The sequence below is a fragment of the Pan paniscus genome, chromosome 1 (genome assembly GCF_029289425.2).
Source record: "Pan paniscus chromosome 1, NHGRI_mPanPan1-v2.0_pri, whole genome shotgun sequence".
Classification (NCBI taxonomy): domain Eukaryota; kingdom Metazoa; phylum Chordata; class Mammalia; order Primates; family Hominidae; genus Pan; species Pan paniscus.
Genome location: NC_073249.2, coordinates 97,535,116 through 97,554,298, shown reverse-complemented (window position 1 = coordinate 97,554,298; position 19,183 = coordinate 97,535,116). Strand labels below are relative to the sequence as shown.

Below are 19,183 nucleotides of genomic sequence, written 5' to 3'. Positions count from 1 at the left end.
TATAAGATGTAAGGAAGGGATCTGGTTTCAGCTTTCTACATATGGCTAGCCATTTTTCCCAGCACCATTTATTAAATAGGGAATCCTTTCCCCATTGCTTGTTTTTGTCATGTTTGTCAAAGATCAGATGGTTGTAGATGTGTGGTATTATTTCTGAGGACTCTGTTCTGTTCCGTTGGTCTATATCTCTGTTTTGGTACCAGTACCATGCTGTTTTGGTTACTGTAGCCTTGTAGTATAGTTTGAAGTCAGGTAGCATGATGCCTCCAGCTTTGTTCTTTTGGCTTAGGATTGACTTGGTGATGTGGGCTCTTTTTTGGTTCCATATGGACTTTATAGTAGTTTTTTCCAATTCTGTGAAGAAAGTCATTGGTAGCTTGATGGGGATGGCATTGAATCTGTAAATTACCTTGGGCAGTATGGCCATTTTCATGATATTCATTCTTCCTACCCATGAACATGGAATGTTCTTCCATTTGTTTGTATCCTCTTTTATTACATTGAGCAGTGGTTTGTAGTTTTCCTTGAAGAGGTCCTTCACATCCCTTGTAAGTTGGATTCCTAGGTATTTTATTCTCTTTGAAGCAATTGTGAATGGGGTTTGACTCATGATTTGGCTCTCTGTTTATCTGTTATTGGTGTATAAGAATGCTTGTGATTTTTGCACATTGATTTTGTATCCTGAGATTTTGCTGAAGTTGCTTATCAGCTTAAGGAGATTTTGGGCTGAGATGATCGGGTTTTCTAGATATACAATCATATCATCTGCAAACAGGGACAATTTGCCTTTCTCTTTTCCGAACTGAATCCCCTTTATTTCCTTCTCCTGCCTTATTGCTCTGGCCAGAACTTCCAACACTATGTTGAATAGGAGTGGTGAGAGAGGGCATCCCTGTCTTGTGCCAGTTTTCAAAGAGAATGCTTCCAGTTTTTGTCCATTCAGTATGATATTGGCTGTGGGTTTGTCACAGATAGTTCTTTTTATTTTGAGATATATCCCATCAATACCTAATTTATTGAGAGTTTTTAGCATGAAGGGTTGTTGAATTTTGTCAAAGGCCTTGTCTACATCTATTGAGATAATCATGTGGTTTTTGACTTTGGTTCTGTTTATATGCTGGATTACGTTTATTGATTTTCATATGTTGAACCAGCCTTGCATCCCAGGGATGAAGCCCACTTGATCACAATAATAAGAGCTATCTATGAGAAACCCACAGCCAATATCATACTGAATGGACAAAAACTGGAAGCATTCTCTTTGAAAACTGGCACAAGAGAGGGATGACCTGTCTCACCACTCCTATTCAACATAGTGTTGGAAGTTCTGGCCAGGGCAATCAGGCAGGAGAAAGAAATAAACGTGTTCAAGTAGGAAAAGAGGAAGTTGAATTGTCCCTATTTGTAGATGACATGATTGTATATCTAGAAAACCCCATCGTCTCAGCCAAAAATATCCTTAAGCTGAAAAGCTGCTTCAGTAATTTCTCAGGATACAAAATCAATGTGCAAAAATCACAAGCACCCTTATACACCAATAACAGATAAACAGAGAGCCAAATCATGAGTGAACTCCCATTCACAGTTGCTTCAAAGAGAATGAAATACCTAGAAATCCAACTTACAAGGGATGTGAAGGACCTCTTCAAGGAGAACTACAAACCACTGCTCAGTGAAATGAAAGAGGATACAAAGAAATGGAAGAACATTGCATGCTCATGGGTAGGAAGAATGAATATCGTGAAAATGGCCATACTGCCCAAGGTAATTTATAGATTCAATGCCATCCCCATCAACCTACCAATGACTTTCTTCACAGAATTGGAAAAAACTACTTTAACGTTCATATGGAACCAAAAAGGAGCCCACATCGCCAAGTCAATCCTAAGCCAAAAGAACAAAGCTGGAGGCATTACGCTACCTGACTTCAAACTATACTACAAGGCTACAGTAACCAAAACAGCATGATGCTGTTACCCAATCAGAGATATAGACCAATGGAACAGGACAGATCCCTTAGAAATAATACCACACATCTACAACCATCTGATCATTGACAAACGTGACAAAAACAAGCAATGGGGAAAGGATTTCCTATTTAATAAATGGTGCTGGGAAAACTGGCTAGCGATATGTAGAAAGGTGAAACCGGATCCTTTCCTTACACCTTATACAAAAATTAATTCAAGATGGATTAAAGACTTACATGTTCGACCTAAAACTATAAAAACCCTAGAGGAAACCTAGGCAATACCATTCAGGACATAGGCATGGGCAAGGACTTCATGTCTAAAACACCAATAGCAATGGCAAGAAAAGCCAAAATTGAGAAATGGGATCTAATTAAACTAAAGAGCTTCTGCACAGCAAAAGGAACCACCATCAGAGTGAACAGCCAACCTACAGAACGGAGAATTTTTTTTCAACCTACTCATCTGACAAAGGGCTAATATCCAGAATCTACAAAGAACTCAAACAAATTTACAAGAAAAAACAAACAACCCCATCAACAAGTGGGTGAAGGATATGAACAGACACTTCTCAAAAGAGGACATTTATGCAGCCAAAAAACACATGAAAAAATGCTCATCATCACTGACCATGAGAGAAATGCAAATCAAAACCACAATGAGATACCATCTCACAGCAGTTAGAATGGCGATCATTAAAAAGTCAGGAAACAACAGGTGCTGGAGAGGATGTGGAGTAATAGGAACACTTTTACACTGTTGGTGGGACTGTAAACTAGTTCAGTGATTGTGGAAGACCGTGTGGCGATTCCTCAGCAATCTAGAACTAGAAATACCATTTGACCCAGCCATCGCATTACTGGGTATATACCGAAAGGATTATAAATCATGCTGCTATAAAGACACATGCACACGTATATTTATTGCGGCACTATTCACAATAGCAAAGACTTGCAGCCAACCCAAATGTCCAACAATGATAGATTGGATTAAGAAAATGTGGCACATATACACCATGGAATACTATGCAGCCATTAAAAACGATGTGTTCATATCCTTTGTAGGGACATGGATGAAGCTGGAAACCATCATTCTGAGCAAACTATCACAAGAACAAAAAACCAAACACCACATGTTCTCACTCATAGGTGGGAATTGAACAATGAGAATACTTGGACACAGGAAGGGGAACATCACACACTGGGGCTTGTTGTGGGGTGGTGGTAAGGGGGAGCAATAACATTAGGAGATACACCTAATGTAAATGATGAGTTAATGGGTGCAGCACACCAACATGGCACATGTATACATATGTAACAAAACTGCACGTTGTGCACATGTACCCTAAAACTTGAAGTATTATAAATAAAGAAAAAAAAGAAAGATTTCTGGGCAAAGATTTCTTAAGTAATACCCTAAGCACAAACAACTGAAGCAAAAGTGAATAAATGGGATCACATCAAGTAAAAAGCTTCTGCAGCACAAAGGAAACAATCAACAAAGTTAAGAGGCAAACCACAGAATGGAAGAAAATATTTGTACTCTCCATCTGATAAGGCATTAATAACTAGAATAAGTAAATAGCTTAGACAACTTAATATGAAAAACAATCTAATAATCCAATTTAAATATGAGCAAAAGATCTGAACAGGCGTTTCTCAAAAGAAGACATACAAATGGCAAACAGATATATGAAAAGGTGCTTACCATCATTGATCATCAGATGCAAATCAAATCCAAATAAAAAATATGATAATATATCATCTAACTTAAAATAACTTTTATCCAGAAGCTGGAAGTAACAAAAGGCAAGGATGTAGAGAAAAGGGAACAGTAGTATGCTGTTGGTGGGTGTGTAAGGGCAAGATATCTGAACAGGCATTTGTCAAAAGAAGACATACACATGGCAAACAAGTATATGAAAATGTGCTTACTATCATTGATCATCTTAGAAAGGCACATCAAAAATGTAATGAGATATCATCTCACTGAGTTAAAATAGCTTTTATCCAAAAGCAGGAAATAACAAAAAAAGGCAAGGATGTAGAGAAAAGGGAACAGTAGTACACTTTTGGTGGGAATGTAAATTACAACTACTGTGGAGAACAGCATGAAAGTTTCTCAAAAAACTAAAAATAGAGCTACTATATGATCCAGTAATCCCACTGCTAGGTACATACCCAAAAGAAAGTAAGTCGTTATAATGAAGAGATATCTGCACTCCAATGTTTATTGCAGCAGTATTCACAATAGCCAAATTTGGAAGCAACCTAAGTGTCCATTAAGAGATGAATGGATAAAGAAAGTGTACCTACACACAATGGAGTGATAGAAAAGAATGAGATCCTGTAATTTGCAACAACATGGATGGAACTGGAGGACATCATATTAAGTAAAGTAAGTGAGGCAGAGAAAGATAATCTTCACGTGTTCTCATTCATTTGTGAGATCTAAAAATTAAAACAATTGAACTCAAGGAGATAGAAAGTAGAATGATGGTTACCAGAGGCTGGGAAGGGTAATGAAAGGTAGGGGGTAAGTGGAGATGGTTAATGGGTACAAAAATATAGTTAAATAGAGTGAATAAGATTTAGTATTTGATAGCACAACAGGGCAACTGCAGTCGACTAATTTATTGTACATTTAAAAATAAGTAAAATAGTATAATTGGATTGCATGTAACACAAATGATGAATGCTTGAGGTGATGGATACCTCATTTATTTTGATATGATTATCATACACTGTATGTCTGTATCAAAATATCTCATGTATCCCATAAATATATGTATACCTACTATGTACCCACAAAAATTTTAAAAACGATTGTCCCAAAGAAAAACTTAGAAACCTGTAGTTATCTTGCAGGAAAATTGTTGACTTATATGTGAGAGAATTGGTCGAACAAGTTAAGGAAAAAGTAAAAAACAAATTTTATAAAGGAAGGAGAGAGGACAGAGAAAAATTGATGTTCCAAGTGAATCTTGTTGGCATCTTTTTGGGTAAACTGATTTTCTCTCAACAAAAAGGAGCATCTGGTAATTTTATCCTTGAGTGAGCAGGGATATGAAAGAAAACAGTTTCAGTTGTTTATGGGTTCTTCAGAAAACTTGAGAATTTAGCTCTCTAAACGTCTGGCTAAAACTACTTTAAGGTCTGTCTGTCCTTCTGTCAGTACCTCTCCCATAGTTAGACTAGGTCTGCACTGTTTCCTCATTATATATTGTTTTCTTAGCCAGTTAGTTATGCCTGGCTTCTTTAGACAGGAGCTACAGGAGGTAGCCACATAAGCTGGTTGTGAGACTGGGGGCAAGGTAGCAAAGTGTATCAGAGAAATGGACAAAGGCATCCTCTCTAGGTATGTCTGTGGAAGTTCAATGAGGTCTGAAGGTATGATATCTTATGGAGTTTGCAGCTTTGTAGGGGCATTTGGGGACAACACTTCAAGCAGGGAGGCATGACACTGGTGGGAAGGAAATGCCATCTTCAAGTGGCTTGTGGAGAACACATATAGACTATTGTTTGAGGCTAATTAGAAAAATGAGCTTGTTTGTTGCTTTTCATTCAGTCCCTGCACCTATTGGGTATTATTGTAACTTTGACAATCAGTGTCACTTTATCTTGGTTTACTCAAGTGTAAGTTCAGTAAAGGCAGCTTTTTGGAAGTGCTTTTATAAAACCACTAAAAGCAGATTTGGAGACTTGAGATCTAAGTGCTACTTTGGTGTAGATTATTTGTGTAATAGACTCATCTGCAAAATGTGATCACTAGCCTACATATCACTTCTAGTCTGATATTATGGGAATGAAAATTTGGGTAGGATTCTTACAGAAGCATATTCCTTCTACTGGTAGAACTTCATTCATATTTTTACTATTCTTTTTTCAGCATTTTCATCTACTTGCTTAAATTATAAAGATACAAATATTTTCCTTCCAGGTCAGGAGGACACTTCTTTTTAATTCTTTTCCCTTTTTCAGGATATATCAGCACAACTTCTCTGCTCCAACTAGTCTACATTGCAAAGCATCTCCTAGTGTCTTTGGAAGAAGGATCTATGGTCAGTAATTCCTGTTTCGTGATCTGCCTTTGACATGGCTTAATCACCACCTAAGTTGATAATTCCATATTAATAATAGTGATATTCATGATTGAGCAGAGCATGTTTTTTTTTTTCCTGCATGTGATTGTGGGACAGTGATTATGTTGGAGAAAAATATAGGCCTTGATTAAATTTTGTGTTTCATTATTAATTACTTGTTATTTTGAATGTAATGTATCTGCTCTATGGTCATATAGCTTTCCAGTGATATAGAAGACATCTAATTCTGGCCATGGGGAAGTATGGAATTTGTGTTTATGACAAATAAGAATACAAGAGACAAACAGTATTATATGATGAATAGTTTATTTTTAATTTAGATGCAGCTTACTAAAATATTAATTATGTCCAAGATGATTTTTTTGAATACAGAATACTAGAATTCCAATAGAAGGATAATAGAGAAAGATGTGCTAGCCCTGATGTTGATATAGCCACTTTGGTATACAGAACTGTTTTATATTTTTGGCTCCTTCGATATTTCTGAAAAAGATTAATTTAGAAATTTGGAGAGTGTCTAAAACTTAAACTTTCAAAAACATAAAACATTACTTGACCCAGAATCTCCTAAAATACTCCAGCTAGTTTTCTAAAGTTAGCTCTCCATGATATTGATTTCTTCCATTTAATATCTCTGAAATATAGCATTTAAAGATCATTACACAATAAAAATAAACTACCACCAAACTAATGAAATACTATAGCATATTTTAAACAGATCGACAGGAAAAGATAACTTCCCTGAAAGTATTATGAAGTTTCTTGATTGAAAGTGAACTTGCTTCATTCTTGTATTCTTGGATTAATTCCTTTGCCATTAATTTCTTACTCATAGTAATAGTATCTCTGTGACTGACTAAATCCCAGTTGTTTCGATATATCACTAGAATGGCCACATAAACCTGGGTCCTTATTAATATACGTTGCATGATACCTTGGATGATCTTTACCAAATGCACTTGCTTTACAGATATCAGATCTTTCCTTGAAAACAACAGGATTGGAATTGTAACTAACACTTCCGTGCTGAGAGTGTCTAAACCCGGATTCACCATAATCATAATCTGCACTACCATAGCTGCCATGTCTCCAAACTAAACCTGATTGACCTTTTTGCCTTTCAGTGCCCTCAGACTGATAATGATAAGAACTAGAACTGTGAGGACTGCCACGTGACTGTATTCCTGAGCGATACGCAGAATCTTGTGAAAGACTACTAAAGTGACCATGTTCCTTAGCGGTACTAGAGTCTGACTGTACAGGTGAAGACTGTACATGTCTGGTTGTATCACGGTGAGAGGATCCGGGGTGTCTGGAGCCATCTCTTGACTGCTCCCGAGAAGATCCATGACGGTTTCTGGAAGCAGACTCAGATCGCCTCTCAGAGTCCTCTGGGTATGCCTCACTGTCACTGTCCTGGCTAATACTGGATCCCTGGCGCCTGCTTCTCCTGGACCCCGCTGATTCGCCCTGGCCGGACTGTGAGTGTCTAGAGCTGTCAGCCTGAGTGGAAGCTTCATGGTGACGCGACCCTGAGTGCCTGGAGCCGTCTCCTGACTGTTGCTCGTTACGTGTTTGTCTGCTTGCACTTCTGGATCCTGACTGCCCATGGGAGGCATCAGACCTTCCCTGGGATGTGGTGTGGCTGTGATGGGACCCTGAGTGTCCAGACCTATCTACTGATTGCTCGTGGTAGGATCCCTGTCTTCCTCCTCTCCTTGACCCCGGGTGTCCACGAATGGTGTCCTGACCCTCTTGGGACGCTGAGTGCCTGGAGCTGTCTCGTGCCTGCTCGTGGCGGGATCCTTGTCTTCCTCCAGTGCTGGGCCCAGTCCGTCCATGGGCAGACTCAGACTGTTCATGAGTGCTCACCTGGTAGAGGAAAGACCCTGAACGTCCAGACCTTTCTGCTGACCGGCCACGTGTGGACTCTTGGTGGCTCTGCTGATGGGGCCCAGCCTGTCCATGGGCTGACACTGACTGTGTGTCTGAGTCTTCTGAATGTCCCTCACTGTCAGTGGCCTGACTACCACTGGACCCTCGGTGTCCACTGTCTCTGACTGCAGATGAAGCTTGTCCGTGCCCAATGCCTGAGTGTCTGGAGCTGTCTGCTGACTGCTGGTGGTGGGATCCATGTCTCTCTCCTGCACTTGATCTTGCCTGTTCATGGGATGATGCAGCCTGTCCACCAGAGGAATTCTCTGCGTGATGAGTGCCTGATTGTCTGGAGCTGTCTGCAGAGTGCCCGTGACCGGCTCTGTCTTCGTGATGGGACCTGGGGTGTCTGGAGCCATCTCTTGACTGCTCCTGAGCAGATCCACGATGGTTTCTGGAAGCAGACCCAGACCGCCTCTCAGAGTCTTCTGAGTGTCCCTCACTGTCACTGTCCTGGCTAACACTGGATCCCTGGCGCCTGCTTGTCCTGGACCCCTCTGATTGTCCCTGGCCTGCCTGTGAGTGTCTAGAGCTGTCGGCCCAAGAGGAAGCTTCATGATGACGCGACCCTGAGTGCCTAGAGCCGTCTCCTGATTGTTCCTTGTCATGTGTTTGTCTGCTTGCACTTCTGGATCCTGACTGCCCACGGGAGGCATTAGACCTTCCCTGGGATGTGGTGTGGCTGTGATGGGACCCTGAGTGTCCAGACCTATCTACCGATTGCTTGTGGTGGGACCCCTGTCTTCCTCCTCTGCTTGGCCCCGGGTGTCCACGAATGGTGTCCTGACCCTCTTGGGATGCTGAGTGCCTGGAGCTGTCTTGTGCCTGATCATGGTGGGATCCTTGTCTTCCTCCAGTGCTGGGCGCAGACTGTCCATGGGTGGACTCAGGCTGTTCATGAGTGCTCACGTGGTAGAGGAAAGACCCTGAACGTCCAGAGCTTTCCCCTGACTGGCCACGTGCGGACTCTTTGTGGCTCCGCTGATGGGGCCCAGCTTGTCCCTGGGCTGACACTGACTGTGTGTCTGAGTTTTCTGAATGTCCCTCACTGTCACTGGCCTGACTACCACTGGACCCTCGGTGTCCACTGTCTCTGACTGCAGATGAAGCTTGTCCATGCCCAATGCCTGAGTGTCTGGAGCTGTCTGCTGACTGGAGCTGGTGGCGGGATCCATGTCTTTCTCCTGCACTTGATCTTGCCTGTTCATGGGATGACGCAGCCTGTCCACGAGAGGAAGACTCTGTGTGACGAGTGCCTGATTGTCTGGAGCTGTCTGCAGAGTGCCCGTGACCGGCTCTGTCTTCTTGATGGGACCCAGGGTGTCTGGAGCCATCTCTTGACTGCTCCCGAGCAGATCCATGTTGGTTTCTGGAAGCAGACCCAGACCACCTCTCAGAGTCTTCTGAGTGTCCCTGACTGTCACTGTCCTGGCTAACACTGGATCCCTGGCGCCTGCTTCTCCTGGACCCCGCTGATTCGCCCTGGCCGGACTGTGAGTGTCTAGAGCTGTCCGCCTGAGTGAAAGCTTCATGGTGATGCGACCCTGAGTGCCTGGAGCCGTCTCCTGATTGTTCGTCATTACGAGTTTGTCTGCTTGCACTTCTGGATCCTGACTGCCCATGGGAGGCATCAGACCTTCCCTGGGATGTGGTGTGGCTGTGATGGGACCCTGAGTGTCCAGACGTATCTACCGATTGCTCGTGGTGGGATCTCTGCCTTCCTCCTCTTCTTGACCCCGGGTGTGCATGAATGGTGTCCTGACCCTCTTGGGACGCTGAGTGCCTGGAGCTGTCTCGTGCCTGCTCGTGGTGGGATCCTTGTCTTCCTCCAGTGCTGGTACCGGTCCGCCCATGGGTGGACTCAGACTGTTCATGAGTGCTCACCTGGTAGAGGAAAGACCCTGAACGTCCAGACCTTCCCCCTGACCGGTCATGTGCAGACTCTTGGTGGCTCTGCTGATGGGGCCCAGCCTGTCCATGGGCTGACACTGACTGTGTGTCTGAGTCTTCTGAATGTCCCTCACTATCACTGGCCTGACTACCACTGGACCCCCAGTGTCCACTGTCTCTGACTGCAGATGAAGCTTGTCCGCGCCGAATGCCTGAGTGTCTGGAGCTGTCTGCTGACTGCTGGTGGCGGGATCCGTGTCTCTCTCCTGGACTTGATCTTGCCTGTTCACGGGATGATGCAGCCTGTCCACCAGAGGAATTCTCTGCGTGATGAGTGCCTGATTGTCTGGAGCTGTCTGCAGAGTGCCCGTGACCGGCTCTGTCTTCGTGATGGGACCTGGGGTGTCTGGAGCCATCTCGTGACTGCTCCTGAGCAGATCCACGATGGTTTCTGGAAGCAGACCCAGACCACCTCTCAGAGTCTTCTGAATGTCCCTCACTGTCACTGTCCTGGCTAACACTGGATCCCTGGCGTCTGCTTGTCCTGGACCCCTCTGATTGTCCCTGGCCTGCCTGTGAGTGTCTAGAGATGTCGGCATGAGTGGAAGCTTCATGGTGACGCGACCCTGAGTGCCTGGAGCCGTCTCCTGATTGTTCGTCATTACGTGTTGTTCTGCTTGCACTTCTGGATCCTGACTGCCCATGGGAGGCATGAGAGCTTCCCTGGGATGTGATGTGGCTGTGATGGGACCCTGAGTGTCCAGAGCTATCTACCGATTGCTCGTGGTGGTACCCCTGCCTTCCTCCTCTGCTTGGCCCCGGGTGTCCACGAATGGTGTCCTGACCGTCTTGGGATGCTGAGTGCCTGGAGCTGTCTTGTGCCTGCTCATGGCGGGATCCTTGTCTTCCTCTAGTGCTGGGCCCTGTCCATCCATGGGAGGATTCAGACTGTTCATGAGTGCTCACCTGGTAGAGGAAAGATCCTGTACGTCCAGACCTTTCCCCTGACCGGCCACGTGCGGACTCTTGGTGGCTCTGCTGATGGGACCCAGCCTGTCCGTGGGCTGACACTGACTGTGTGTCTGAGTCTTCTGAATGTCCCTCACTGTCACTGGCCTGACTACCACTGTACCCTCGGTGTCCACTGTCTCTGACTGCAGATGAAGCTTGTCCGTGCCCAATGCCTGAGTGTCTGGAGCTGTCTGCTGACTGCTGGTGGCGGGATCCATGTCTTTCTCCTGCACTTGATCTTGCCTGTTCATGGGATGACGCAGCCTGTCCACCAGAGGAAGTCTGTGTGTGACGAGTGCCTGATTGTCTGGAGCTGTCTGCAGAGTGCCCATGACCAGCTCTGTCTTCGTGATGGGACCTGGGGTGTCTGGAGCCATCTCTTGACTGCTCCCGAGCAGATCCATGATGGTTTCTGGAAGCAGACCCAGACCACCTCTCAGAGTCTTCTGAGTGTCCCTCACTGTCACTGTCCTGGCTAACACTGGATTCCCGGTGCCTACTTGTCCTGGGCCCCTCTGATTGTCCCTGGCCCACCTGCGAGTGTCTAGAGCTGTCGGCCCGAGAGGAAGCTTCATGGTGACGCGACCCTGAGTGCCTGAAGCCGTCTCCTGACTGTTCATCGTTACGAGTTTGTCTACTTGCACTTCTGGATCCTGACTGCCCATGGTAGGCATCAGACCTTCCCTGGGATGTGGTGTGGCTGTGATGAGACCCTGAGTGTCCAGACCTATCTACCAATTGCTCATAGTGGGATCCCTGCCTTCCTCCACTGCTTGACCCCGCGTGTCCATGAATGGTGTCCTGACCCTCTTGGGACACTGAGTGCCTGGAGCTGTCTCGTGCCTGCTCGTGGCGGGATCTTTGTCTTCCTCCAGTGCTGGTCCCGGTCCGTCCATGGGCAGACTCAGACTGTTCATGAGTGCTCACCTGGTAGAGGAAAGACCCTGAACGTCCAGACCTTTCCGCTGACCGGCCACGTGTGGACTCTTGGTGGCTCTGCTGATGGGGCCCAGCCTGTCCGTGGGCTGACAGTGACTGTGTGTCTGAGTCTTCTGAATGTCCCTCACTGTCAGTGGCCTGACTACCACTGGACCCTCGGTGTCCACTGTCTCTGACTGCAGATGAAGCTTGTCCATGCCCAATGCCTGAGTGTCTGGAGCTGTCTGCTGACTGCTGGTGGTGGGATCCATGTCTCTCTCCTGCACTTGATCTTGCCTGTTCATGGGATGATGCAGCCTGTCCACGAGAGGAAGACTCTGTGTGATGAGTGCCTGATTGTCTGGAGCTGTCTGCAGAGTGCCCGTGACCGGCTCTGTCTTCTTGATGGGACCCAGGGTGTCTGGAGCCATCTCTTGACTGCTCCCAAGCAGATCCATGATGGTTTCTGGAAGCAGACCCAGACCACTTCTCAGAGTCTTCTGAGTGTCCCTGACTGTCACTGTCCTGGCTAACACTGGATCCCTGGTTCCTGCTTGTCCTGGGCCCTGATGATTGTCCCTGACCCACCTGCGAGTGTCTAGAGCTGTCGGCCCGAGAGGAAGCTTCATGGTGACGCGACCCTGAGTGCCTGGAGCCGTCTCCTGATTGTTCCTCGTTACGTGTTTGTCTGCTGGCACTTCTGGATCCTGACTGCCCATGGGAGGCATTAGACCTTTCCTGGGACGTGGTGTGGCTGTGATGAGACCCTGAGTGTCCAGACCTATCTACCGATTGCTCGTAGTGGGATCCCTGCCTTCCTCCTCTGCTTGACCCAGGTTGTGCAGGAATGATGTCCTGACTCTCTTGGGATGCTGAGTGCCTGGAGCTGTCTCGTGCCTGCTCGTGGCGGGATCTTTGTCTTCCTCCAGTGCTGGGCCCTGTCCATCCATGGGCGGACTCAGACTGTTCATGAGTGCTCACCTGGTAGAGGAAAGACCCTGAACGTCCAGACCTTTCCCCTGACTGGCCACGTGTGGACTCTTGGTGGCTCTGCTGACGGGGCCCAGCCTGTCCGTGGGCTGACACTGACTGTGTGTCTGAGTCTTCTGAGTGTCCCTCGCTGTCACTGGCCTGACTACCACTGGACCCTCGGTTTCCACTGTCTCCGACTACAGATGAAGCTTGTCTGCCCCCAGTGCCTGAGTCTGTGGAGCTGTCTGCTGACTGCTGGTGGCGGGATCCATGTCTTTCTCCTCGACTTGACCTTGCCTGTTCCTGGGATGATGCAGCCTGTCCATGAGAGGAAGTCTCTGCGTGATGAGTGCCTGATTGTCTAGAGCTCTCTGCAGAGTGCCCATGACTGGCTCTATCTTCTTGATGGGACCTGGGGTTCCTGGAGCCATGTCTTGACTGCTCCCGAGCAGATCCATAATGGTTTCTGGAAGCAGACTCAGACTGCCTCTCAGAGTCTTCTGAGTGTCCCTCACTGTCCCTGTCCTGACTAACACTGGATCCCTGGCGCCTGCTTGTCTTGGACACCGCTGATTCTCCCTGGCCCACCTGTGAGTGTCTAGAGCTGCTGGCCCGAGTGGAAGGTTCATGGTGACGTGACCCTGAGTGCCTGGAGCCGTCTCCTGATTGTTCCTCATTTCTTGTTTGCCTGCTTGCACTTCTGGGTCCTGACTGCCCATGGGAGGCATCAGACCTTCCCTGGGGTGTGGTGTGGCTGTGATGGTACCCTGAGTGTCCAGACCTATCTACTGATTGCTCGTGGTAGGATCCCTGCCTTCCTCCTCTGCTTGACCCCGGGTGTCCACGAATGGTGTCCTGACCGTCTTGGGATGCTGAGTGCCTAGAGCTGTTTCGTGCCTGCTCATGGCGGGATCCTTGTCTTCCTCCAGTGCTGGGTGCAGTCTGTCCGTATGTGGACTCAGACTGTTCATGAGAGCTCACCTGGTAGAGGAAAGACCCTGAACGTCCAGAGCTTTCCCCTGACTGGCCACGTGCGGACTCTTTGTGGCTCTGCTGATGGGGCCCAGCTTGTCCGTGGGATGACACTGACTGTGTGTCTGAGTCTTCTGAATGTCCCTCACTGTCAATGGCCTGACTACCACTGGACCCTCGGTGTCCACTGTCTCTGACGGCAGATGAAGCTTGTCCGTGCCCAATGCCTGAGTGTCTGGAGCTGTCTGCTGACTGCTGGTGGCGGGATCCATGTCTTTCTCCTGGACTTGATCTTGCCTGTTCATGGGATGACACAGCCTGTCCACGAGAGGAAGACTCTGTGTGACGAGTGCCTGATTGTCTGGAGCTGTCTGCAGAGTGCCCGTGACCGGCTCTGTCTTCTTGATGGGAGCTGGGGTGTCTGGAGCCATCTCTTGACTGCTCCCGAGAAGATCCATGATGGTTTCTGGAAGCAGACCCAGACAACCTCTCGGAGTCGTCTGAGTGTCTCTCACTGTCACTGTCCTGGCTAACACTGGATCCCTGGTGCCTGCTTGTTCTGGACCCCGATGATTGTTCCTGTCCCACCTGTGAGTGTCTAGAGCTGTCAGCCCGAGAGGCAGCTTCATGGTGACGTGACCCTGAGTGCCTGGAGCCGTCTCCTGATTGTTCATTGTTACGAGTTTGTCTGCTTGCACTTCTGGATCCTGACTGCCCACGGGAGGCATCAGACCTTCCCTGGGATGTGGTGTGGCTGTGATGGGACACTGAGTGTCCAGATCTATCTACCGATTGCTCATGGTGGGATCCCTGCCTTCCTCCTCTGCTTGACCCCGGGTGTCCACGAATGGTGTCCTGACCCTCTTGGGACGCTGAGTGCCTGGAGCTGTCTCGTGCCTGCTCGTGGTGGGATCCTTGTCTTCGTCCAGTGCTGGTCGTGGTCCGCCCATGGGCGGACTCAGACTGTTCATGAGTGCTCACCTGGTAGAGGAAAGACCCTGAACGTCCAGACCTTCCCCCTGACCAGTCACGTGCAGACTCTTGGTGGCTCTGCTGATGGGGCCCATCCTGTCCATGGCCTGACACTGACTGTGTGTCTGACTCTTCTGAATGTCCCTCACTGTCACTGGCCTGACTACCACTGGACCCTCGGTGTCCACTGTCTCTGACTGCAGATGAAGCTTGTCCGCGCCGAATGCCTGAGTGTCTGGAGCTGTCTGCTGACTGCTGGTGGCGGGATCCATGTCTTTCTCCTGGACTTAATCTTGCCTGTTCATGGGATGACGCAGCCTGTCCACCAGAGGAAGTCTCTGCGTGACGAGTTCCTGATTGTCTGGAGCTGTCTGCAGAGTGCCCGTGACCGGCTCTGTCTTCGTGATGGGACCTGGGGTGTCTGGAGCCATCTCGTGACTGCTCCTGAGCAGATCCACGATGGTTTCTGGAAGCAGACCCAGACCACCTCTCAGAGTCTTCTGAGTGTCCCTCACTGTCACTGTCCTGGCTAACACTGGATCCCTGGCGCCTGCTTGTCCTGGACCCCTCTGATTGTCCCTGGCCTGCCTGTGAGTGTCTAGAGATGTCGGCATGAGTGGAAGCTTCATGGTGACGTGACCCTGAGTGCCTGGAGCCGTCTCCTGATTGTTCCTCATTACGTGTTGTTCTGCTTGCACTTCTGGATCCTGACTGCCCACGGGAGGCATCAGACCTTCCCTGGGATGTGGTGTGGCTGTGATGGGACCCTGAGTGTCCAGACCTATCTACCGATTGCTCGTGGTAGGATCCCTGTCTTCCTCCTCTCCTTGACCCCGGGTGTCCACGAATGGTGTCCTGACCCTCTTGGGACGCTGAGTGCCTGGAGCTGTCTCGTGCCTGCTCGTGGCGGGATCCTTGTCTTCCTCCAGTGCTGGTCCCGGTCCGCCCATGGGCAGAGTCAGACTGTTCATGAGTGCTCACCTGGTAGAGGAAAGACCCTGAATGTCCAGACCGTTCCCCTGACCGGCCACGTGCGGACTCTTGGTGGCTCTGCTGTCTCGGCCCAGCCTTTCCGTGGCCTGACACTGATTGTGTGTCTGAGTTTTCTGAATGTCCCTCACTGTCACTGGCCTGACTACCGCTAGACCCCCGGTGTCCACGATCGCTGACTGCAGATGAAGCTTGCCCGCGCCCAGTGGCTGAGTGTCTGGAGCTGTCTGCTGACTGCTGGTGGCGGGATCCATGTCTTTCTCCTGGACTTGATCTTGCCTGTTCATGGGATGATGCAGTCTGTCCACGAGAGGAAGTCTCTGCGTGACGAGTGCCTGATTGTCTGGAGCTGTCTGCAGAGTGCCCATGACTGGCTCTGTCTTCATCATGGGACCTGGGGTGTCTGGAGCCATCTCTTGACTGCTGCCGCGCAGATCCAGGATGGTTTCTGGAAGCCGACCCAGAGTGCCTCTCAGAGTCTTCTGAGTGTCCCTCACTGTCCCTGTCCTGGCTAACTCTGGATCCCCTACGCTTTCTTGTCCTGGACTCCTGCAATGGTACCTGGCTTGTATTTTCATGTCTTAACCTGTTCACTTGAGATGATGATTTGTCATCAGATGACCTTGATCTTTCATATATTTTGTTTTCTTCTAATAGATTATCAGTGGTGTCATAGGCTTCATCCTGGATTGTGTAATATGTGGCAATATGGCCTGATTGTATCCATTTTTGAGTCATTCTTCCTGTATTTTCATAATCATATCCTCCTTCTTCATTGTCTTCTTTCTCTTCAAGTCTTTCACTTAGCCTCTTCCTATTGTCTTCTAATCTAGTATTTTCAGTCTTGTTTTTCTGTTTTTTACTTGAGTTATGATGGTTTTTTCCATATTCTTCTTCTCTATGAGTAGGTGAATATCCTTTTCTTTCTTTTTTTTCAGAACTAGATTCATGCCTTTTCCCCCCTGTTTCTCTTGGGCTCTTGGATCTTCCCTTATTCCCTTTTCTATTGTTTCTTCTTTCCAGACTTGAGGGTCTTTTTCTGTTTTCTTTGTTTTCTTCCTGTTTATTATCTTCATGTTTATCATGATGACTGTGCTTTCTGTGCTTGTGTCCTGATATCGGTAAATTCTCTTTTCTGGTAGACTCATAATATGCTTGAGCCAACTTGAATACCATCAGAAGAAACTCAGTGAAGTCAATTTTCTTGTTGTGGTCTATATCCAAGTGATCCATGAAGACATCAACCATATCTGGGTCATCTGGATTCTGTACAGAGGGAAGTCACAGAGGGAGACTGCATCAGACAGAATCACATTATCAGCCAATTAATTCAAAGTTAATTTAAGGAACCTGATCTTTGAGTATTAAAAAGTGGGACAAAATCTTTTTGTTTTTTTAAGACTTTTTTGTCTCATCCTCATTCAGGTGTTATATGTGAACAAAGATGTAGACTAGTAAGGTGTCAAGATTTGATGGGGTAAGTGACTCTTTTTCTTATTTTAAAAGTCAGAAGTATATATAATTCATTACTTAGTTGTCTTTAACAAAAATCCCCTTAGTAATGTTGATGTTTGGGAGAATATTATAAATACCAAAATACTAAGAACTAATTTACATTAATTTTTAAATATTTATATTTTTTTCTCTGAGGGTGTCTTTATGTTTATAATATACATCCAGGTATAGGGGAAGAAAATAAAATCTATCTCTTTTGAGACAAGATTAACTCTTTTCCTATTTTAAGAGAAATAGTTCACAAAGAGCTCAAAATAACCCTTGCTTAGATTATTGATGAGAAAAACAAATGCTCTATCTTTGGTCTTGTCAGAGACTCTTACCTTCAGGATTTGCCGAAATTCCTTTTCCAGAAGTTCCTTCAGCTCTTTTTTACTCAATGTGTCAGTGTTTTTATCTTTTTTTGAATATTGCTTGAAAAGATTAATTATGGCAAAGATGTTTTCCAGGAGAGTAGACATCTTTTGGCAATAAATGTGAACCTAGAAAGAAGAAATGAAAACGCACTTTTTTTATACATCTTTTTTTCTAGGTTATATTATTACAATCATTTTCCACATTTTAAACCTACATTTTCCTCTAAGTAATCCATCTTTAAGAATGGAAGATGGACATGAGAAACTTTTCTCTACCATCTACATAAAACAAATGAATAGAGTTTTCCTGACTTAAATAAAATTGCCCATTTTTTGGCCTTGTGCCCACTTACAGCTGGACTTAGTCTCACAGACCTCAGTGTGCTCTAGGTAAGATCATCCCTCTTGCTGATCTTGCCATTGCTAGCAACAAGAATTTAGAAAGGCTGACTGGTTTTAAGCAGTAAAATTTACTTATACAAATTTACTGAAAATTACTTCCCCAAAAGCTAACTTAATAAATGATTAATTTGCTAAGACACAATTCTCTGAAAGCCAGTTAGCCATATGACAAGATACTCAATGAAAGTTCATTCAATTTTTTATTTGTTTTTTAAACATTTCATGAAGTTTATAATATTTCATTGTATAGGATGGATTTAATAGCTCTTCAATATTTAAAGAGAAAGGTTTTTCTGACTGGGTTTCATTTTGCCATTTAAGGAATGTTCAGTTTATCTCATTGGTGAAGAAATTAGTAAGCATGTCAATAAATCTAAGCGTGTATTATATAAAGAATTATAACTTTATTAGGACTTACAAAACCAGGTGAAACTAAAATACTGTAGAAAACAATGTGAAGGAGATTACTGTAGCAGTCACAACTAAAACATTTTTGGACCTTGGTTTGTTTGGTAAGAGGAATTAGATATTAATGAATTTTGCTGTGGTTAAGTGATATATGTATTTGGGTAAGTTTATGGGTATTTACTAAAATAATAGAATTTATAATTTCTAAACCATTAGAGATGAAAAAGGGGAATTAAGAAACTTTAATAATTCAACAGAAGCCAGGAAAGAAGAAAATAAGAAGCATAGAAAAAGAAGGGTAAACAGAAAGCATAAAATAAATTAATAGAATTACAAATAATTTTATTATTACTAATTACAATACATGTAAAATAGACCAGATCTTGCCAGTTAAAATATAGATTGTAAAGATTGAATTTAAAAAATTACAGGTATATGCTTCTTACAAATGCATTTTAAAGTTTATGATTATTTTCAGCCAGTCTTATTTATGATGATATTGTATTCTCTGAACTTATCGTTACTTGCAACATATGCAAAATCTCTTTCTGAAGGATCTCACTCTTTGACCTTCTCTTGTACGCTGATGTCAATAATTCTTTAACCTCTCTATTTACTGCTTTATGTACTCACTTCCCTTTTTACCTTGGTTAGACATTATGTTTAATCTCCCCAAATGCTCCTTGGATACATCCACTTGTCCTACTTTTTCTTATACCCACTGGCCAAAGCTTCAACAACTTCTTTCCTTTATCTCTGATGTCCTTGAT

The 19,183-nt window shown here is 45.6% G+C and overlaps 1 protein-coding gene and 1 long non-coding RNA gene across 2 annotated transcripts in view; one reads left to right on the top strand and one right to left on the bottom strand.

The window, feature by feature from the left end:
* Window positions 1-19,183, top strand: part of LOC100979830 (uncharacterized) — a 101,681-nt gene that overhangs the window by 33,745 nt on the left and 48,753 nt on the right. Inside the window, exons 5-9 of the long non-coding RNA XR_010110666.1 lie at window positions 4,209-4,367; window positions 5,951-6,030; window positions 7,197-9,500; window positions 10,812-16,289; window positions 17,158-17,209. This is a non-coding gene — a long non-coding RNA (uncharacterized LOC100979830). The remainder of the gene's footprint in view (window positions 1-4,208; window positions 4,368-5,950; window positions 6,031-7,196; window positions 9,501-10,811; window positions 16,290-17,157; window positions 17,210-19,183) is intronic.
* FLG (filaggrin) lies at window positions 6,898-17,723 on the bottom strand. Its single transcript, XM_034935666.3, has 2 exons — window positions 17,571-17,723; window positions 6,898-16,998 (listed from the first exon to the last, which is right to left on the bottom strand). Exons 1-2 carry the CDS (start codon window positions 17,706-17,708, stop codon window positions 6,898-6,900), a joined length of 10,239 nt encoding a protein of 3,412 aa, XP_034791557.3. The 5' UTR covers window positions 17,709-17,723.